This window comes from Ursus americanus, chromosome 4 (assembly GCF_024610735.1).
Source record: "Ursus americanus isolate L20-20 chromosome 4, mUrsAme1.1.p, whole genome shotgun sequence".
Taxonomy (NCBI): Eukaryota; Metazoa; Chordata; class Mammalia; order Carnivora; family Ursidae; genus Ursus; species Ursus americanus.
The window spans coordinates 21,001,323-21,023,090 of record NC_142130.1 but is presented as its reverse complement, the minus strand read 5'-3'; the positions used below and the strand labels follow the sequence as shown (position 1 = coordinate 21,023,090).

Genomic DNA, 21,768 nt, shown 5'->3' with positions numbered 1-21,768 from the left:
ATTCGTATGGGACACTGGATGCATGGACAAGGCTGCTCGCTGCTGATGGTGGCTGATCTGGCCATCCAGAGCCTGGGAGTCAAATCTGGAGCCCATTCTTTTAAGAAGTTCTTGTCTGAAGGATGAAGTTTAGATGCCTTTATCCTCTTGACCATGGTCTCTGTAATCAGTCTTATCTCCTGCCATTTGTTAGGTGCACGGAATGGTCTAGCCTTGCTGAATGGGCTGTCTGTACACACTGCTGTGCTGTTTTCCCACCTCTGGGCCAGTGCCCGCCTTTCCCCCACCTGGTCAAACTGAGACCATACAGAAAGCTGAAAGTCTTCCCTGAAACCGCTCCCCCAGGGAGGTTAGGTACACTTGAATGTTCCCATGCTGCCCTGCATATATCTCTAGCATTGCATTTAGCATATTTTATTACCATTATGTGTTTATTTTATGTGTCTGTCCTACCAGACTATGGAAGGATCCTCCACCAGATCTCAAGGGCAGGGATGTGGGCTTAATTGTCTTTACTGCTCCAAGGCCTCATCCTGGGCCCGGTTCATAGTGGTGCTTAGTAAATGTTCAGTGAAACAATATTCTAGTAAGGATGAAAGAATTCTAATCTAGAGCCATGTGAAACTACAGGTTTTATTTGATTCTGCACTTTTATAGGTGACTTAGTTTTTGAAAAGTAGTTTTTTCCTGCTGAGTTCATGTGTTTTTGTTTTGTTTTTTTTCTTACCTAGGGCAGCTGGTGCAACTGGAAGAAAAAGGGCAGGGCTCAGTGCCCTGGTCAGTATATGGTGTCTACATCCAGGCCGCGGGGGGCCCCTTGGCTTTCCTGGTCATTATATCCCTTTTCATGCTGAATGTGGGCAGCACCGCCTTTAGCAACTGGTGGTTGAGTTACTGGATCAAGCAAGGAAGTGGGGTAAGGTTCCTCATTAATGGGGAAAGTATATGTTTCAGAATGTGGGTGTGTCTTTGTATTCTCTGGCTAATCTTGGGGAAACTGCTCAAGTTTTCTATTGAAAGAACTGGTGAACAAGGATTACCCAGGATGAAAAAGATGAGCCCCTAATGTGGCCTCACAGGATCGTTGCTCCCTGGCCAACTCACGTTAGCAGCAGGACACCTGAAGGCTGTCTGCCCTCCTCCACTAGAAAAGAGAGAAGTGGTGGGAGGGGGGCAAAGCCTCCCTTGTGTTCGCCGTAACCAGGCCCCCGAGTCATTATCCTGCCCCTTCCTCTGAGCTGAGAATGGCCGTGAGTAGGAGTTCTTGGCCGTCCTTAGGAGTCTTGCCTTACAGAGCCTTGCCTCCAAACAGAACGCCACAGTGATGCAAGGGAACAAGACCTCTGTGAGCAACAGCATGAAGGACAATCCTCTCATGCAGTACTATGCCAGCATCTACGCCCTCTCCATGGCAGTCATGCTGATCCTGAAAGCCATTCGAGGAGTCGTCTTTGTCAAGGTACGCAGTGGTGGCTTCTGTCCCTCCTCTCCCTACTGACCATGTGGTCAGCCTCTCTCGGGCTCTGAAGGAGGATGGCCTTGGCTGAAATGACCTGTATCCCATTAGCCTCAGTCTTTTCTGAGTACCCACCTCTTTCTTCCATGACCATTTGCCCTTCTCCAGCTTTACAAGTGGATATCCTCTGGAGCTATGACCTGGATGAATAGGAACTGAGTCTGCCTGAGTCCCTGGGTCTCTGGGCCCTGACCACTTTGTCCTCTGCTCCTTAGGGCACTTTGCGAGCCTCCTCCCGGCTCCATGACGAACTTTTCCGAAGGATCCTTCGAAGCCCTATGAAGTTTTTTGATACCACCCCCACGGGGAGGATTCTCAACAGGTTTTCCAAAGACATGGATGAAGGTATTTCTCACTGCTTCTTTTATGCTCTGGACCACAAGCTTTAGCTCCCTGTGCTCCGTGGCCTTCTAGATTACTCGCCAGGTGTGCCCATCTATCCATCCTTACATTTTGAGGGTGCAGTGGCTGCTCATGTCCACACCACGAACAGTTTAGTTTTGGACTTTTTCCAGGTTGCAACTGGTACTTGAGCTAAGGACCCATCTGGTTTTTTCACCTGTCATCTAAGTTCTCATCTGATCTCATTTAACCTGAAAACAAGTTCAGAGGATTGAGTTGGCATAAATAACTTTGGACGGGAGCATCTGAGATTCCAAAACATGTTTACTTTGAGGGTAGTGTGTTGGTTCCTGGACATTTACAACCTCTGGCAGGTTTTCTGGATGCTGCGTGGGCTGTGTCCGCACCAGAACTTAAATACTTCTCACAGCCCAGAATGGTAGTAATGGCACCTGACATTTATTAAGGGCTTACTGTGTGACCAGCAGTGTGCGGAATGTTCTAGATACATTATCTTCATCCTCATAGGAGCCCTATGGGACGGGTATTGCTTCACCCACTGAATACATGGGAGAGCTGATGTCTAGAAAGGTTAAATAACTTGCCCAAGATTACACAGCTATTAGATAACAACACTGGGAATTGAGCCCAGATCTTTTCAGCGTAGAGCTAATGCTTTTAACTCTCACCCTGTGCTGCCTCCACAGCCGTTTGTTTCAGACGTTGATAAAGGCAGTGTAAAGCCATGGCCGGAGGTAACAAGGGATCAGAACCATCACTGATACACAGAACTGATGTGTGCCACGATTCCGTTTCTGCTACACACACACACACACACACACACACGCAAAAGGAGAAGAGGTGGGAAGAAAAAAATCAGTGATATCAACATGTCTGGGATTTTTATGAAACAAGCCAAAAAAAAAAAAAAAAAGGGAGGAGGTAGCCCAGAGGAGACGAAGGAAATGGTGATAACTTTTGAAGGTTCTACACTCTTTTGATTTTTGTGTATGTTTAAATTTTTCCATAATAAAAAATTTCCCAATTGTAAGCAGCAGTTTATTGGTATTGGTAAGACTAAGGATTATGTTCCCTTCTTGCATATTTATTTTCCAAATATTTTACAACAAACACATATTACTTTTAAAGGGAAAATTGTTTCAAGGGGTTGGGTAGCCTAGTAAACCCAGGAGAGGGCCTGGGGGAGAAAGATCACTTAGATTTCCTTGGGACAAGAAAAACTAGATCAACCAGGTTTCTAGATTTTTCTTTGATTTAAAAGATAACACACCATTTCAGATGGAGAATTTGTGGAACCTCTTTGTGTTTTTTAAAAATGTTTGGTCGCGTTTTCCCTGTTTGTGGATCCCAGCAGTCTGACACTTGTTCCGTTGTGGTTTCCCCAGTCGATGTGCGCCTGCCATTCCAGGCCGAGATGTTCATCCAAAATGTCATCCTGGTGTTCTTCTGTGTTGGAATGATCGCCGGAGTTTTCCCATGGTTCCTGGTGGCAGTGGGGCCCCTCTTCATCCTTTTTTCAGTTCTGCACATTGTCTCCAGGTAACAAGAAGTGTTCACGTCTCCCAGGGATGAAGCCAGGGTTGTTTGTCTACTGCTGTGACACAGAACTCATTCTGTCTCTAGGGTCCTGATTCGAGAGCTGAAGCGTCTGGACAATATCACACAGTCACCTTTCCTCTCCCACATCACATCCAGCATACAGGGCCTTGCCACCATCCACGCCTACAACAAAGGGCAGGAATTTCTGCACAGGTCAGTGCTGATGGTGGCCGGATGGCTCAAAGGGGAGTCAACATACCAGCATTTCCTAAGTCTAAGCGGCCCTTTAAGGCCAGAGTTGGGGATTGTAAAGCTCATTACCAAGAGTATTAGTGATGTAATGGTCTCTGATTAAAATTCATTCACTTGCTGGAACTCCTTTCTAAGCAAATGAGAAGACAAAAATACAGGTTTGGAGTCTATTGGCTTTGGACTCTAAATAGCTATATTTGAAGGAGTTTTTCTTTTTTCTTTTCTTTCTTTTGTTTTGTCTTTTTTTTGAACAGCGGTGGTCATTGACATTGGACATATTTTATTTTAGCTGTTGAATATTGTTTAGATGAGAAATTTATGTACATAGACAGTGATTGTGGAGATTTGTATTAACAGGAGATTGGAACTAACTTAAATGTCCTTCAAGAGAGAGCTGGTTAAATAAGCTATGGTATACCCATATAGAATATTATGTGGCCCTTAAATAGAATGAGGCAGGGGCACCTGGGTGCCTCAGTTGGTTTAGCATCCGACTCTTGATTTCGGCTCAGGTCATGATCTCAGGGTCATGAGATCAAGCCCTGCATTGGGCTCTGTGCTCAAAGGGGAGTCTGCTGGAGATTCTCTCTCCCCTCCCCACCATGCGTGCTCTCTCTCTCCTTCTCAAATAAATAAATAAATCTTTTAAAGAAGTGAGAAAGTTCTATAGGTACTGATATGGAATGATGTCTTAAAATACATTAGTGAAAGAGCAAGGTACAGATGTGCATGTATGGTATGCTCCCTTTTAGGTATGTGTTTGTATGTGTAACATTTAGAAAATCTCTGAAAGGATACACAAGGAAGTACTAGTTGCCACTGGAAAGGGGAACTGGGTAGCTGGAGGATAGGCAGGAGAAAAACTGACTTCTCACGTTAAAACTTTTTATGCCATCTAAATATTCTATCCTGTGCATATATTGTCTATTCCAAAAACTAATGTCCATTCCAAAAATTAAGTAATTAATTTTAAAAAGAAAATCTAGAATAGAAAGTTTAGTTTAGGGGTGCCTGAGTGGCTCGGTTGGTTGAGTGTCTGACTCTTGATTTTGGTTCAGGTATGATCTTGAGCCCAAGCCCCCCCGAGTTTGGCTCTGTGCTAGGCCTGGAGCCTGCTTGGGATTCTCTCTCTCCCTCCCCTTCTCAAAAAAAAAAAAAAAAAAAAAAAAAAAAAGCCTAAAAAAGTTGAAAATAGAGCTACCCCACGATGCATCAATTGCTTTACTGGGTATTTACCCCAAAGATACAAATGTAGTGACCCAAAAGGGCACATGCACCCCAATGTTTATAGCAGCAGTATCCACAATAGCCAAACTATGGAAAAAGCCCAGATGTCCATCAACAGATGAACGGATCGAGAAGATGTGGTGTGTGTATATATATATACAATGGAATATTACTCAGCCATCAAAAAAATGAAATCTTGCCATTTGCAATGACATGGATGGAACTAGAGGGTATTATGCTAAGTGAAATAAGTTAATCAGAGAAAGACAATTATCTGATCTCATGCATGCAGAATTTAAGAAACAAAACAGAGGATCATAGGGGAAGAGAGGAAAAAATAAAACAAGACAAAATCAGAGAGGGAGACAAACTGCAAGAGACTCTTAACCTATAGGAAACAAACTGAGGTTTGCTGGAGGGGAAGTGGGTGGAGGGATGGGGAAACTGGGTGATGGACACGTGATGTAATTAAGGAGGATTAAGGAGGACACGTGATGTAATGAGCACTGGGTATTATAGAAGACTGATGAATCACTGACCTCTACTTCTGAAACATATAATACATTATGTGTTAATTAATTGAATTAAAAAAAAAAAGAAAGAAAGTTTAGGTTAAACAACTCAGAAAAATAATCCTCACTTTAAGAGAAGAACAGTAACATATGCTCCATGCATGTGTATATACATGCACACATACATTTAAGTGTATTGGAAAAAATGCTGGGAGAAGATACAACAGACTATTAACCCTGGTTTTAACTGAGTGGTGAGAATACTGGATTTTCCTCTTTACTGCATTTCCTAAACTTTCTCCAAATATCTTCTATAAAGAGGAGGAAAAGTGATTTTTTTTTTTAACCAAAGCACATTTGTCTGGTAAGACTTCCTGCTCGGGAGCTCTCGTTGCATGTGTATGTGACACCTGAGCCTTTGGATGGGGTCTGATCTGCTCTCTAGGACCGCTGGTGACAGTAGTGTCTCCTCCTTTAGTGGCAAAGGTCATCTGGGTCTCTTTTGCTCTGGTTTAGTTCCTGGTTCTGTGCTAACCGGCCTTGGAAACAAGGACCATTTTGCCCAACAGCAGTGTGTCAGCAGACATTTTCCACTTTCCCACTTTCAGTCTGCAAGTCTGTCTTTCCAGGTCTTAGAGCATTTCTGCAGTTTGCCTATGTAGCCTCCTTGAGGAAATGACCCCTGACCTAAGACATTTTTCTAAAGCTTAGCCAGCCTCATTATTTGATCTCCTTTCCCTGTGCATTCGTTCTGCTGTTAACGTATTTTTCCCTAACATCTTGAACATGTGTCTTTGAAAGAGTAAAACTAGAAAACCTCAGGTCATCCTGTGTGCGGAGCCTGGAATATTCTGCAGTCCTTAGGTTTCCATATCCTTCTCCGAGTGACAAACAGGAAGTACTTAAAAGTTAGTCCTCCATCCATAATTCAGCAGAGCTCTTACATCATCCACTCTCAGGGTGGTGTGGTACTTTGTTTGCCTATTAGGTGTTCTGTCGCCCTCGCAGGTACCAGGAGCTCCTGGATAACAACCAAGGTCCTTTCTTCTTGTTCACGTGTGCAATGCGCTGGCTGGCTGTGCGGCTGGACCTCATCAGCATTGCCCTCATCACCACCACCGGGCTGATGATCGTTCTCATGCATGGGCAGATTCCCCCTGCCTATTCGGGTCTTGCCATCTCCTATGCCGTCCAGGTCAGTCTCTGGGATGGGGCATTACCTTGGCTCACTTGAGTCCTGTGTTGGCCTAGGAGAGGCATGTTAGGTAGGGGGCTCTCCCTCAGCCTTTGAGACTCCGAGAGCTTCTGCTCACTACTTTCTTAGTAACAGCCTGGACTTGGCTGGGGCAGGGAGGGTGGAAGAGAGGTACAAGTGGTATATAGGAACAAAGGAATTTAAGTCTGTTGCACATGTTTAAGAAATAGATGGAATTTATTAATAAATAAACACGATTTTGAAAATAGTTTCTTAATTACAGTTTTCTGTGTTCACCACCCTCTCATCTTGGGCGCCTTCCTGGTCTCCTAAGTAATACTGTGTCCTCAGTATGCTTCTTATGTGCATTTTATTTCCAGGCCCCTGATTTCCCAAAACTGTTTCATACGTAGACCGGGCCCCTAGGGATGGTTTAAGGTCTTTAAATATCTCAGAGAACAATTGGGAACTTGAGCACTAAGTATTTAAAGATGTTAAGGAATTATTAATTTTTTAGATGTCATGATGGTATTGGACAATGATATTGTGTTTTTTAAGAGTCTTTATATGTTAGAGAGATGCAAGCTAAAATATTTAAGGATGAAAAGATAGGATGTCTGGGATTTGCTTTCACATAAAACAGAGGGGTGGTGTGGTATAGATGAAACAATATTGTCTATAAGTTGACAGGTTTTTAAGGACATGGGAGTTCATGATACTGCCCTTTCTACTCTTGTATATGTTTGACATTTTTCCATATTGGAAAGATCAAAACAAGTAAGCACAGAAAACCAAGAAGAGCTAGTGTATCTTCACAGATTCCCAAAGCTGTCTGTCCACGTTAGAGGGACTTACTTGCTCATTGGAAGAGGAAGAATACCTGTTCTAAGTACTGGAGCTTGGGGTCCTCGGTCCTCGGTGCCCAGGAGCTCTGCATTCTCACTAGTTGCTCACAGGTCGATGTACATCTCCATTTGTTGTGACTACCGGAACAGGTGCAGGCTGCTCCGAAGGAAGCCCAGAAGTTACTCAGCTGCAGATATGTGTACTGCAAATGTAGAGATGGATGGAAAGCTTTTGGATGCAGGGGAGTCAGTGCCCGCAGTCACACAATGCCACCTGCCTTTGTTGAGAATCGCAGTTGGTTGGGGGAGAATAGGCATTGTGTTAAACATTTAGAGAATGACTGGGTCGGTAAAATCAGCGGCTGCAGATGCCCGGCTCATTGGTCTATCGAGCTGTGATCTCCTAGATGGAAGAGGTTTTCTAGCGTTGGCCTGACATGTATCCATAATGAATTCTTTCTTGGATTTTCCTTTCCATTATCAGTTAACGGGGCTGTTCCAGTTCACCGTCAGACTGGCATCCGAGACAGAAGCCCGCTTCACCTCAGTGGAGAGGATCAACCACTACATCAAGGTCAGGATGCGAAAGTCTTTCTGACCCATCATGGGGTCCTTTCACAACCCTTTTGCTGCCTCAGGTGGACGGGCAAGGAAGATGCTTGTTTTCTCACAGGCGAGGACCGGCAGTCTCTTCAGCATGTGTGGAATGGAGAAGAGATTATCCTAAGAGTTTCCAAATATTTTTATGAATTGTGTCTGATGAAGAGTGTAGGTCATTTTCCTTACGCCATTTAAAACCCTGGAGTGTTTTAAATCTTATTCTAGTTCACATGTCCTTCACCAGGGATGGCCATCGGTATCCCCCGCTGAGCTTTAGGCAGAGACAGACATGGGGCTCATCTCTGGAGATTCTGATACAGTCGGTCTGGGGTGAGACCCAGGCTTCTGAGGTTTAGAAGCTCCATGGCTAATTCTAAACTGCATTCCTAGTTCAGAAACCAGTTAATTTCGTTGATCCTCTCATGAACTGAATCTTCCTGCCTTCCCTCAGTAACCCCTCGCAGTGCTACCCTGGGGCCCCGTCTTGCGGCCAGGGCGTGTCCTATAGCTGGGGCGCTGAAAGCAGAGAGAAGCAGAGTCACGAGTAGTTAAGCTTCTCAAATTTACCTCAGCTCAGAGGAGTTACCTGCCTTGTGAACTGCCCAGAGACTTTATCAGCATTTATATCATGGTTTACGTGGGAAGAATATATATCCCAATTTCCAAATAATTGACTTAGAAACATAGTTTTGACAAACTACCCTTTCAGTTGAGAACTAGCATATTATGTAAACTGCATTTTCCAGCAGACATGCTTCCCTGAATTGTTTTGACAGTGAACCTCACTAATTGTAAGATATTTCTTAAGCTTACAAATTATCATTCTCAGAAAGAATGGCAGATAGCTATCTATGGCACATAGGTATCTGCTAATAGCTGTTCCTTTTATTTATCCATCGGCTTCTTTGCCCAGTGCTCATGTCTGTGGGCAATATGTGGGTGTGTATGTGGGTGTGTAGTGTTTGGTTTAATATTGCTGTTGGTGAGAGTCTCTTGCTGAAGAGGTCAGGGTGATGGTCAGCCATAGTAGAGTGGAGCTGGCACAAACCAGTTACATTTCTGAGGACTGACTCCCACTGCCGGACCCACCCTGGATGCCTCTGCCAGCCTGGAGTTCAAGACGTCAGTCTCCACCCACCCTCCCACCCCCACCCCTGCCCAGAGCTCCACAGCCGTTGGCTTTCACTTCCCTGTGAGGCTATAAAGCCCCGTGACTAGTTGCCAGAGAATTTTCAAATATTACAGGGTGGGACTGTTGGTAACAAAAATTATCCAAGCAGTTACACAGCATTTTAAAGCTGAATGGATTTCCACAGTTCTCTAATCCAGTCCCCACCCACGATTTGCAGATGGGAAACTAAGACCCAGAGTGAAGAAGTGATATATCCGGGTCACACAGCGATTGGTGGTAAATTGGGCTTCAAGCCCATGTCTTCTGGGGTGACTGATATGTCAGAATGCCAGGATCTGATGAAATGTTTAGTAAATGGTAGTTTCCTTCCTTTGAGTTTAGGCCATGGCTTTCAAATGGTGGAATCTTGTTTCAAGTAGAATATTTTGAAAGAATTCCAATAAAAAGTGCTGTGTTTGAAGAGCCATGGAAGGCTTCATGCCCCACCCTTGGCCTCTAAGACAGTTTTGTGGAGAAATTCCAGAAAGAGTTGGAAAGCCACTGCCCTCCCCAAGATGCTGCTTAGTGGCCACTGTAAACTGCTAAGTGTAAAGTTAGTCACCATCGTACTCTGTCTAGTTTAATGGTAATAAGCCTTTACTGTCAAGGGCATCTTCCATGGGAAGGGAAGAGGGCAGCAGCTGCTTCTGTATGGCTGCTGTGGCTGTCTGGGTTTTACATTCTCTTCGAAAGCCTTGCAGCTCCCACAGAATCTGGTCAGTCTGACCCAGCCACTCTGTCTCCCCAGACTCTGTCTTTGGAAGCACCTGCCAGAATTAAGAACAAGGCTCCCTCCCCTGACTGGCCCCAGGAAGGTGAGGTGACCTTTGAGAATGCAGAGATGAGGTACCAAGAAAATCTGCCTCTGGTTCTGAAGAAGGTGTCCTTCACCATCAAACCCAAGGAGAAGATTGGCATCGTGGGGCGGACCGGATCAGGTAAGAGGCAGCAAAGGCCTCTGGAGAAACATTTGAACCTATCTAAGTGTGGGGCCCATGATTTCCTGTTTATCGAATATCACTCCCACCTCTTCAAACCAGCTCCATATGAATGAGTTATAAGTAAGGTCTCTCTGAAGCCAGAAGCCAATTTTCTCAGTGTATTCTCAACCCTGCTTTTTCTGATCGTGAAAGTATACATTCTCAATGCAGAACAATTGGAGTATATAGCAAAGTACAGAAGGGGAAAAGCACCCATAACTCCACTACCCAGAGATAATTACCGTTCATATTTTGGTGGGTATCTTGTCAGGCTTTTTTTTTTTTTTTTTTTTTTTAAGATTTCATTTATTTATTTGCAAGAGAGAGATAGAGCACAAGCGGGGGGGGGGGGGCAGAGGGAGAGGGAGAAGCAGACTCCCTGCTGATATCCTCAGGACCCTGAGATCACGACCTGAGCCGAAGGCAACCACCCAGCTGACTGAGCCACACAGCCCTTTTCTATCAACAAATATGTTTACAAAAATGGGGACATTTTACATACACTGTCTTATGGCCTGACTTTAAATCTACCAAATATTTTTCCATGTCAATTAATAGCCTGTGACATGAATTTTATGCAGCAGGATATAAAACTCCATTTTATGGATGTACCATAATTTATATTTAACCAGTCTCCAATTGTAGGACATTGAGGTTGTTGTCAGTTTTTCACTATTATGATTAGCAGTGCAGTGAACATCCTTATTTCTGTGAGGTCAAAACACACAAAAAATTTAAGTTGTCTGTGACATAATGCCAGTGTTACCTTGTATTTATCAGACTCTGATGTGACTCTAAATAAGGAACTTGTGTTCTTTGAAGACAAAAATTATTTTCTTGATCTGACATCAGTTGCAAAGAAGTAGAAAATTGGCTCTCATTTTAGGCATTTTACTTCACACTTAGAATCATATTACTTCTATACCCTTTAGATTTCTCGGGTCAAGACTTGAGTAATTCATTTCTTTCCCTCTTTCCTTCCTGAATAACATTTCAAAGATTGAGGCTTGTTTTCGCTCACTAACTGGCTTACCTGGTATAAGAAGTCTGTCTGGTTCACTTCTCATCAGCGTTTGGGGCTCCATGCTTCCTTGGCATCAAAACTCTTGGCTTTGTTTCTTTCCATTAAAAAAAACCAAACAAACCTTGTGTCTTTTCTGGCCCCTTTGCTTTAAAGAACCTGCTAGGAAGAGAAGAAAAAGCCATTTCCTGCTTCCTGTTTGAAGGAATTATTTCATGTCAGAACAGTACACTATCTGTAGGTTTTTACACTGCAAGGAGAATGTTCTACCAAGGAGGGTGGCTGTCCCCAAAGTTCTTCCTTCACTTTCTCCCTCAAATTCCCTCTGCTATATTGGCTCCCAGGGGTACACTGCTCTCCTAAAAGCTCTGACTGATGTCCCCCTCCTGTGATTCCCCTTAACACAGGTAAGACAGACTGAACTATTCATTAAGACTTTATTAAAGCAGGGGCACCTGGGTGGCTCAGTCAGTTGAGCTCCCAACTCTTGGTTTTGGCTCAGGTCATGATCTCAGGGTCTTGAGATCGAGCCCCGTGTCCATGCCCAGTGCAGAGTCTGCTTGTGCCTCTGTCCCTCTCCTCCTTCCCCCTCTCACACACTCTCTCTCTATATCAAATAAATAGATAGATAGATAGATAGATAGATAGATAGATAGATAGATAGATAGATAACTATCTATTAAACCATAAGTAGTGACAGGAGAAAAGTAAGAAAAAATAAAGTAATTATAAATAGCCTGACTTACAAAGTCTAAACTAATCCTGACAAGCTTCTTCAGAGACGCTTAGACCCTGCTCTGCCATGGCTGTAGTCAAGGCCGTAGTCATGCCACTGAGAAGACTTCCTGGCCTCTTTTACTAGCACATGCCATCAACGCGAAGGGAGTCTCGATCCAGAGAACTGTAAAATCTTCCAGCCCAGGTAGCATCTTTTGTTAAAGTGGAACAATTTGATCTATTTTTTTAAAAGATTTTATTTATTTGAGAGAGAGAGAGAGCATAAGCAGGGGGGAGAGGCAGAGGGAGAAGCAGACTCCCCACTGAGCAGGGAGCCCGATGTGGGGCTCAATCCCAGGACCCTGAGATCACACCAAAGCCAAAGGCAGCTGCTTAACCGACCAAGCCACCGAGCATCCCCAGCTTGATCTATTTATTTGAGGACAATTCCTTCCTTAGTTTAGATCTTAAAACAAAGCACTGCCTTGGCGCTGGGGGAGTCTCCCTGCGTCCTTTGTATGAGGGTATGGGGCCACTAACTAGACCCCCCCCCCAATTCTGAATAAAGCCATTCACTTTAGGATGAGGAGGAGGAGAGGGCCTCATTAAGAGCAGGGTGTGTGGGTGGCTCGGTCAGTTAAGTGTCTGACTCTTGAATTTGGCTTAGGTTATGATCTCATAGTCCTGGGATCAAGCCCTGCAGAGGGTTCTCAAGCAGACTCTTTCCCTCTGCTCCTCCCCCACTCACCCCTGTGCATGCTCTCTCCCTCTCTCTCTCTCTCTGATAAATAAATAAATCTAAAACAAACAAACAAGAATCCTGCTGCATGGACTCGGTTTCTCAGCTCATTTCCAGTAGATGGTTACAAGGATTGCTGCTTTAGGAAGGTGGACATTTCTCAGGGTCCCAATTAGTTGTTTCACAGGGTTCTGCCCAGGGAACAAATCCCGACAGTGGAAGTAGGGCTATGGACAGTGAAGGCAAGGCAGGATATTTGAATAGATGCTGACTAGACAAAGTCCTGAGGCTTTTACGCGAAGACTGCGGAACATGCAGGCAGAAGAGTAGGGAGTTGAGAACCAGGCATCTGGCTAAGGAAAAGTCATCTAACAGCTAAAAACCTGGAGGTCTTTTTTTTTTTTTTTAATGTTTAAATCCTTGGCCATAGCAATCTCAGTTCTGAGAATCTATCTCAAGGAAATCATCTGAGGCAGGAGCACAGTTTGAGTACTAATGTGTATGCCGTAACTTGATTGTAGTATGAAATAAACTATGTGTCCAACATTAGAGGACTGGGCAAATAAGTAAGAGCACATCCCCACCATGGGATATATTGCAGCCACTTTACTTTGAAAAATTTTGAGTGCTTTTTGTATAATGTTAAGTGAAAAAAGGCAATTATAATATTGTATCTCTGGTGTGATCTCAATTCTGAGAAAAGACTGAAAAGAAATGTATCAAAAGTAACAGTAGTGAGATTATGGGAGATTGACATCAACTTCTTGGATTATTTATAAACTTTTAAAATGAAGATTCTGTTAAGAAAAGCTATTCTGTTCATCACCCTAACACTGCCCTCATCGGTTTCTCCCTCAGACCTGCTTTTTTTTTTTTTTTTAAGGTTTTATTTATTTATTTGAGAGAGAGAGAGCATGTGCACAAGTAGGGGGAGTGGCAGGCAGAGGGAGAAGAAGACTCCCCACTGAGCAGGGAGCCTGGTGTGGGGCTCGATCCCAGGACCCCAACATCATGACCTGAACTGAAGGCAGATGCTTAACCAACTGGGCCACCAACCACCCCTCAGACCTGCTTTTCTATCACAGTTCCTTATCAGGATAGAGTCCTCTACAGCCACTTATTTACTCCTTCCCTGTGTGTTTACCCCAGAATGGTGGGAGGTCTTGTTTTGTTTCTCTCTCACCTATGACAAGGGGATAGAAGAGAAAGAACATCTTGTCCTCTGGTTTGCCCCTAGCTTCTTGCTGTAAGAACTCTGTTCTCCTCACTTTGCCTGAGATGCATTAAAGCCTGTGTACCCACTCCTAAGGTGAAAAGCAGGCATTTTTCCAATTTACTCTCATGAAAGTATGGTAGTACCTCAAACTCCTTCTCGGGCAGAAGCTGTGTGATTTAAATCTATACACTTGGTAGCTCAGGAAAGTGCATTTTTTTCTGTTTCTGACTGTCACTTTCTATAGTATCTTAGTTCATCAGATGAAATAATAATTGAATAGAACTAGAAAAATAGATGATTTTGCCTGGGGTAGGAAATTAAACCAGTTTTTGTCTTCACAAAATTTGCTAATTGAGCTACTTTTCTGCATGTCTTTTGACTCCTCAGGGAAGTCCTCACTGGGGATGGCCCTCTTCCGTCTGGTGGAGTTATCTGGAGGCTGCATCAAGATCGATGGAGTGAGAATCAGTGATATTGGCCTTGCTGACCTCCGAAGCAAGCTGTCCATTATTCCCCAAGAGCCAGTGCTGTTCAGTGGTACCGTCAGGTGAGGACCCGAGCGTCCATGTGCTCCGTGCTGCCTTTCGAGGCCAGATGGGCATGTTAGAGCCTCCATGTGGGCCTGAGATCAAGGGACCTCTAGTCTAGTGCTTTTCCCACCACCGTGTGCTTCTTGCTGCAGAAGTAAGGGGCAGCTTCACATAATGGGGGCTGAGGGTCTTGCGGCATGTGGTGAAGAAGTCAGAGAGATCTGGGCTCAGAACTCTGCTCTGTGACTTCAGACACGTTACCTGACCACGCCTAAGCTCTTTCCCTCATCTGTAAGATGGGGATATTATTAAGAGCTGTCGTGGAGATGGAATGAGTTCATACAAATTATGCACGCACCGAGCCTGGCACATGGTGAGCATTCAGTGACCAGTAGCAGCTCGTCAGCCTCATCCCATCACCCTTCATCTTCCTCCTACTCCGTGTGGCCATCTGTCCTATGTGCGCTCCAGCTCGCAGTTCTCATGGTGGTTTTCAGGCACTGTTATCACTCATGTGTTTTCATTTGCTAGTATGTTCCCCCCACCTTTGATTCTGACATTGAAATGATGTCTCTCACTGTCTGAAATCTGCAAGGGTGCCTAAGATAAAATTCCTCCTCTTGACCTGTTAAAATAGTAACTAAGAAGGAAATATATTTACTCCCTTTGGCTTTCCCTATACTTTATCCTACCCTCACCCTTAGCAGTAAGCTTTTGCCTCCTTATAACAAAGGGTTTCTAAAATTCAAATTCATGCCTGTTCAAGTTGCTTCTCCTTTGAACTAAAAATAGCTTTAACTATATAGCTGACCTAGATTGGACTTTTTTTTTAATGAAATTAAATTTAATTTTTATCAGTCTTCAAAAAAATTGGTACCAACTTAATTTCAAATAACCATGGACTTTCTTTAAAATTAGGTCCCCTTCTTTTCTTTGGAAACGGCACCTGAACTCATTGATTCAAGGAGGTTCGGTAGATAGGGCGAATTCTCACCTACCCACATGTAGGGTCAACACTCGTGGGTATATTTATTTTGACATTTTCTCTAAACACTAATGAATTTGGGTGTATAGATTAGATCTGTCGATGATGCTCAGTCATTCTCTTTGGGTCCTGAGATAACAAGGTCAAACAAATGTCAGAAGAGAATTAGAATTTATTGAAGACTTGGGTCTAAAATTAAGAAATCAAGACGTGTTGCCAAATCTGCTCTTCCCTCCCATAAATCCCTAGTTTTAGATGCCACAAGAATGCCTTTGAGAATATAATTGGCCTTATAATTTTTGGCTTAGGACAAAAGAAACATTTTTAGTCATCATTTGGAAAAGAATTAAGAAACACAGTGTGTTAAACTTGACTCTCTTAAATACATTGCCACCAAGAAGCCTCACTTTTCATTTGTAAATTTTACAGCACTCCGCTCGAGGCTGTGAATCAGGGGCTTCTAGAGTGAACGGTTAAGTGCTTCTTTATATACTAGAATTAATGGTTAAGGGTTGACCTGCTGGCTGTGCAGCTGCTGTTGGTAGAACCTCACAGAATTATGGGAGGTGGGGCCATTTGTTATCGGCTCTAGAGACGTGATGCTGCTTGATGGACAGGCCTATAATTGGTGTGCTGCTGCCCTGAGTTTTTCATTATTGAGCTCAGAGTGCTATTTGGGCAATCAGCTGTACAAATTTAGGAAATCATATAAGTTTCATGTTCTGTCAGCTGTAATTTTGGCTTTTTAAGTCAGTAGTGAAGCCTGAGGACAAATTAAATCCCAGACCTACTATCTTCCTCCTTTTATTCTCTCAGGTCTTGTACAAATCCCAGAAAACATTCAGCTTTCAGTATTCTTTTGCTTTTCTTAGAAAATTAGAAAGCCTCTAATGAGTTTCCCAAGGCAAGGGCAGGATAGATGGGCTGTTTCTCAGAGGTCCCCTGGAGACCCTGAACTTGGAAACTATCTTCACTGCTGTTAACCAGCAGTGAGGGTGGACACATCTTCTTGAGATACCAACATGCAGTTAAACGTAAGGAACTCTTGAGGCACCTGGGTGGCACAGTCAGCTGAGCGTCTAACTCTTGGTTTCCCCTCAGGTTGTGATCTCAGGGTCGTGGGATCGAGCCCCACAGCTGGCTCTGCGCTCATCGCAGAGTCTGCTTGGAATTCTCTCTCTGTCTGCCCCTCCCACTCATTCTCACTCTCTCTCACTCTCACAAATAAAGAAATCTTAAAAAAAAAAAAAAACACATAAGGAACTCTCAGAGTGATAGCAAGGTAAAACCAAAATCAAATAAAACTTAAGGCGATGGGATAAAAATGTCTGAATTGTTCTCATTCAAATATAATATAAATCACAGACCAGATCATTTGGGGCCACACTGCTCCCTAGATTATCTGGACTCTCCGTCCATTCCGATAGCTGCATCCAGCCCTCCCTTTGTGTTTCTGTGGCTAGTCCCTTTCCTATGCCTTTTGCCCTGATAGCTAGCTCTAAGACAAGAGGTTTCTTCTTATCCCGACCCTAAGCACTTATATATATATATATATATTTTAACTTTTTTATTAACATATAAGGTACTATTTGTTTCAGGGTTCAGGTCTGTGATTCATCAGTCTTACACAATACACAGCGCTCACCACAACACATACCCTCCCAATGTCCGTCACCCAGTTACCCCATCCCCCCACCCCCCTCCCCTCTAGCAACCCTCACTTTGTTTCCTGAGATTAAGAGACTCTTATGGTTTTTCTCCCTCTCTGGTTTCATCTTGTTTCATTTTTTCCTGTCTTCCCCTATGATCCTCTGCCTTGTTTCTTAAATTCCACATATCAGTGAGATCATATGATAATCGTCTTTCTCTGATTGACTTATTTCACTTAGTATAATACCCTCTAGTTCCATCCACGTCATTGCAAATGGCAAGATTTCATTTTTTATGGCTGCATAATATTGCAGCCCATATATATATATGCCACATCTTCTTTATCCATTCATCTGTCGATGGACATATGGGCTCTTTCCATAGTTTGGCTATTGTGGCCGACCCTAAACATTTTCACCAACCTTTCCTCTTTCATGGCCTTGGCAGTACCTTCCTTTCCCTTCCCCAGAGGACCCTGTGCTTCCTGAGATCTTTCTCCTCTGCCCTCACCAGCCCCTGCTGGAGTGCCTTCCATCTGTGGGGACAGTCTATGGCTCAGTTTGGCTGGTGGTTAGTCTGCCTCTCAGTAAGACTAGTCATCCTCAGCTGTCACTGCAGTCTGTCTGTGAGTCTCATTCTGATTGTGGGGACCAGACATTGTCTCATCACCTGGAGCATCTCTGCTTGGTGGTCATTCATCAGCAAGAGGCAGGGTTCTCATTTCTTCCTGTTCACATGCCCTCACTCCCTTTCAATCTGCCCATTATGTTTTTTTACTTTTGAGGAATATTTTTGGTCCCCAACTCAAAATCACAGCAAACATTACTGAGCACAGTTGACCCATTCTGCTTTGGTTCATTCTGGGCCCATACCCCTTCAGACAGAAGCAGTTAGCCTCCAGAGGGAATGGAAGCTGTTCTAACTTTGAAGCAGCTTCTTTCTTAGAATCTCAAGGTCTTATCGCTGTCTCTGAATTATTCTGTTGTTGAAGGGGGCCCCCTTTCTTATTTCTTTCTCTCTTTCTCTTCTTTCTTTTTTTTTTTTTTTAAAGATTTTATTTATTTATTCGACAGAGATAGAGACAGCCAGCGTGAGAGGGAACACAAGCAGGGGAAGTGGGAGAGGAAGAAGCAGGCTCCTAGCGGAGGAGCCTGATGTGGGGCTTGATCCCATAATGCCGGGATCACTCCCTGAGCCGAAGGCAGACGCTTAACCACTGTGCCACCCAGGCGCCCCTCTCCTTTTCTTTCTTTCATTCTTTCTTTTTAGTCTTAGTTTCTGTGGAACTTGGAATTTCCCAAAATCTTCTTAGTGTCACTACCAGAAAGTAATGTGAAGTCTAGAATAATTGTATCAAGAATACTAGGTGTTATCCAACATTTGCTGAAGTCATCCTGGGCAAGATAGATGGGAAATCTTTACCTTCCTCTCGGTTTTGCTATGAACCTAAATTGGCTTTAAAAAAAAAAAAAAAAAAGGAAAAGGTCATTCTGTGTCAGACGCTGCTGTTCTTCTAAAGAACAATAATGGAAGTCGCTAAGCTTATTGAGAACTTAGTATGTGGCAGATGTTGTCCTAAGCATTTTAATTGTATGAATTCGTCAAAATCTCAAAACCCCAGGAAGTTGGTACTGTTATTGTGCCGCTTTTATAGATGAAGAAATGGAAACCCAGAGAGGTGAGATAATTTGCCCAAAGATAGGCATTTGAACCCTGGGTGTGGGGGCTCCTGCACACCCCACTCACTCCGTCACCTCCTGGCGTTCTCATGACTCGCACTCTCCACTGGGACCTTGGGAGGTATTTTCCGAAAACCAGGGTTGAGCCTACTTCCCTGGGGGCCTTGACTTTTAGTTACCTTTCTTTTTCCGGCATCTTCAGAATCTCATCTGCTTCCAGATTTGCACAGGCCTCCCTTCTCTTGAAAAAGAAATGTCACACACTCTCTGCTGCTCTCTCGAGTCTTTCTCATTTACTCTACTCCCCGTGTGTCCCTTTTCCCACCTCTAGCCTTTTGTCTACCTGATTTTACGCTTAACCACTAAAGACCAAAACCAGTCCCTCTTTCTGAATAACTATTTAGAACTCTTCTTTAGCCCCCCGAGAGTGAAAGTCTGTGGGTCCTGGGTCTCCTGCTCCAAGGCCCCCATTGTGATGACGTGATGTGGTGCTGCAGTATTTTCCCGCGGGTCAGGGAGGCACTCCTGTGTCCTCTCACACTCTTGGAGAGATTCTCAGCCTCTTTTAGCGGTGGCCAAGAGGCAAGCTTAGAATACTGCTAAAAATAAAATATGAAGGACCAAAGATGAAAACGCATTTCTGGCAACGTTAGGACCCCAGGAGTTCTGACCACTAAAAATAGGTGCCTTCCTGTTTAGATGCCATCTTTCTCTATCCGTCCACCCAGCCAGAACTTCTGATATGGATGCATAACTTTGCTTTCACTTCTGTTTGTGGATCAGACTCAGGGCCATCTGGCTTCTCTAATGAGGGTGTATTTTCTTCTATTCCTGACTGAGCTCCCTGTTGAGATCAGTCTGGTGTGCCTTAATGTGTATGTACACCACCTCCTGGTGTATGTAAATATTCCTTATATATCTGGAACCCATAGCCTAGTTTTTGGAGGCTCCCTCAGCTGGCGGGATGGGCCTAGGAGGGTGGAATGTCAAGCCTACCCACGTGTCTGCTGAGTCTACACCCACAGAGAATCTGATGGGGCCGGCTTCTCAGCGAGCAGGCAGCGGCACGCTTACGTGCGTACTCTGCGTCTGGTAAGACGTATGTGACGGGCTTCCTAGGTGTATTCGTTTCCTAGGGAAGTCACAACAAAGTGCCACAAACTGGATGGCTTAAAAGAGCAGGAATTTATTCTCTCACGGTTTTGGAGGCCAGAAGCCTGAAATCAAGGTATCAGCAGGATCATGCTCCCTCTGAGACCTGGAGGGGAGGATCCTTCCCTTGCCTCATCTCCCCTCTAGCGGCCTGCCCGCGGTCTTTGCTGCTGCTGGGCTTGTAGGTGCATCATTCCAATCTCTGCCCCCATTGTCACATGGCCTTCTCCCTTTATGTCTCTGCCTTCACATGACCCTCTCTTAAAAGGACACCAGTCGGGGCACCTGGGTGGCACAGCGGTTAAGCGTCTGCCTTCGGCTCAGGGCGTGATCCCAGCGTTCTGGGATCGAGCCCCACATCAGGCTCCTTCCCTGGGAGCCTGCCTCTTCCTCTCCCACTCCCCCTGCTTGTGTTCCCTTTCTCGCTGGCTGTCTCTATCTCTGTCAAATAAATAAATAAAATCTTAAAAAAAAAAAAAAAAAGACACCAGTCATATTGGATTAAGGGCCCACTCTACTCCACTACTCCAGAATGACCTCATTTTAACTAATTACACCTGCAGTGACCCTACTTCCAAATACGATTATATTCTTCAATACTGGGGGTTAGGATTTCAACATATCTTTTTGAGGAGGACATACTTCAACTCATAACAATAGGCATCAGAGTACAATTTTAAAGAACACCTCCTAGACTAAGTCTAGGGGAATAAGCCACATGTTCCTAGCCTGGAAAACCAGCCTTATAGACTCCTTCAGTTTTGAGCATATATTTATTGAAGACTTCCTCTGTGCAAAGGACTCAACTCAGCAGAGGTAGGAGGAACCTGAATGAGTGGTCAAATCCAGAACGTCCAATTAAACAATCCTGCCAGAAATAGGTAAAGAAGGGGCACATTTAAGCAGTAGGTGATGGGCTAACTAGAAATCCAGAAAGCGAAATGTTTAACCATAGGTGGCAATTTATCAAGTTACCGGGGCTGGAAATTCCAGCCTTCAGTAACATGGATTTTCCACAGGCAAATATACCTCGGCAGTGGGGACTGAGCAGCAATCACAGACCAGAGAAGGCAGATGTTCATAACCAGAGAGTTCAGGGGTAGAACCAGAGCAAGGTGGGGCCCCAGGCCTTGGGAGCCTGAGCAGGCTGCCAGGATGGGAACTCGGGTACGTGGGAGCCCTGTAGTCAGGGCAGAATGCAGATCTAGGGCAGCCCGGCACTAAAGCACATATTGATTCTGACTTCAGTTCTTACAGCCTAAGGTCAGAGTGGACTCCCCGTAAAGGGCAAAGGTGACTCTGCAGCATGGAGTCTTGTGGCTTGGCTGCAGATAGACCATGGTGGGGGTTATGAGCAGGAAACCAGGCAAAGTAGAGCATGACCCCTATTTGTAACCAGTCATGATTTCCCATGGGTGGCGTGGCCTTTTTTCTAGGTTTGATAAGGACTTCCAAAGGGCTCTTGTAAAGAGCTCTGAGGAACTTGTTTAAAAAAAAAAAGGCAAAATAATAATAACAATAATAATGATAAGTTAATAAATAAAGTGATTTTTTTAAAGAGCTCTGAAGTTTATGGTTCAAAATGAGAACCTCTGTTGTGACCCCAAAGGTTGAGAATTCTGCTATAAAACATGAGATGGTCCATATGAGACCACACAAGTAGGAGAGAGATTTATTGTGAAAACTTGCATTGCCACCTAGATAAAGGTCACTCGGAGGAGTGTCTTGCTAACTTTGCCCCATGGGAATTCCCAGTAGTCAGTCATTGTTGAACTAGGCAAGAGTGTGATTAATCTCTTTTTTTATCCATAATTACTGTTTTTTTTAATGATTTTTTATTATATTATGTTAGTCACCATACAGTACATCCCTGGTTTCC

General features: G+C 44.1%; 1 protein-coding gene across 3 annotated transcripts in view; it reads left to right on the top strand.

Annotated features, from left to right (window-relative positions):
* Positions 1 to 21,768, top strand: part of ABCC5 (ATP binding cassette subfamily C member 5) — a 171,674-nt gene that overhangs the window by 139,262 nt on the left and 10,644 nt on the right. For all 3 annotated transcript variants that reach the window (XM_045776643.2, XM_045776644.2, XM_045776649.2), the window contains 9 exons: positions 732 to 916; positions 1,313 to 1,459; positions 1,732 to 1,861; positions 3,265 to 3,418; positions 3,503 to 3,631; positions 6,418 to 6,604; positions 7,934 to 8,023; positions 9,969 to 10,158; positions 14,281 to 14,440. In XM_045776643.2, the coding sequence (XP_045632599.1) occupies positions 732 to 916; positions 1,313 to 1,459; positions 1,732 to 1,861; positions 3,265 to 3,418; positions 3,503 to 3,631; positions 6,418 to 6,604; positions 7,934 to 8,023; positions 9,969 to 10,158; positions 14,281 to 14,440 (1,372 nt within the window). The remainder of the gene's footprint in view (positions 1 to 731; positions 917 to 1,312; positions 1,460 to 1,731; positions 1,862 to 3,264; positions 3,419 to 3,502; positions 3,632 to 6,417; positions 6,605 to 7,933; positions 8,024 to 9,968; positions 10,159 to 14,280; positions 14,441 to 21,768) is intronic.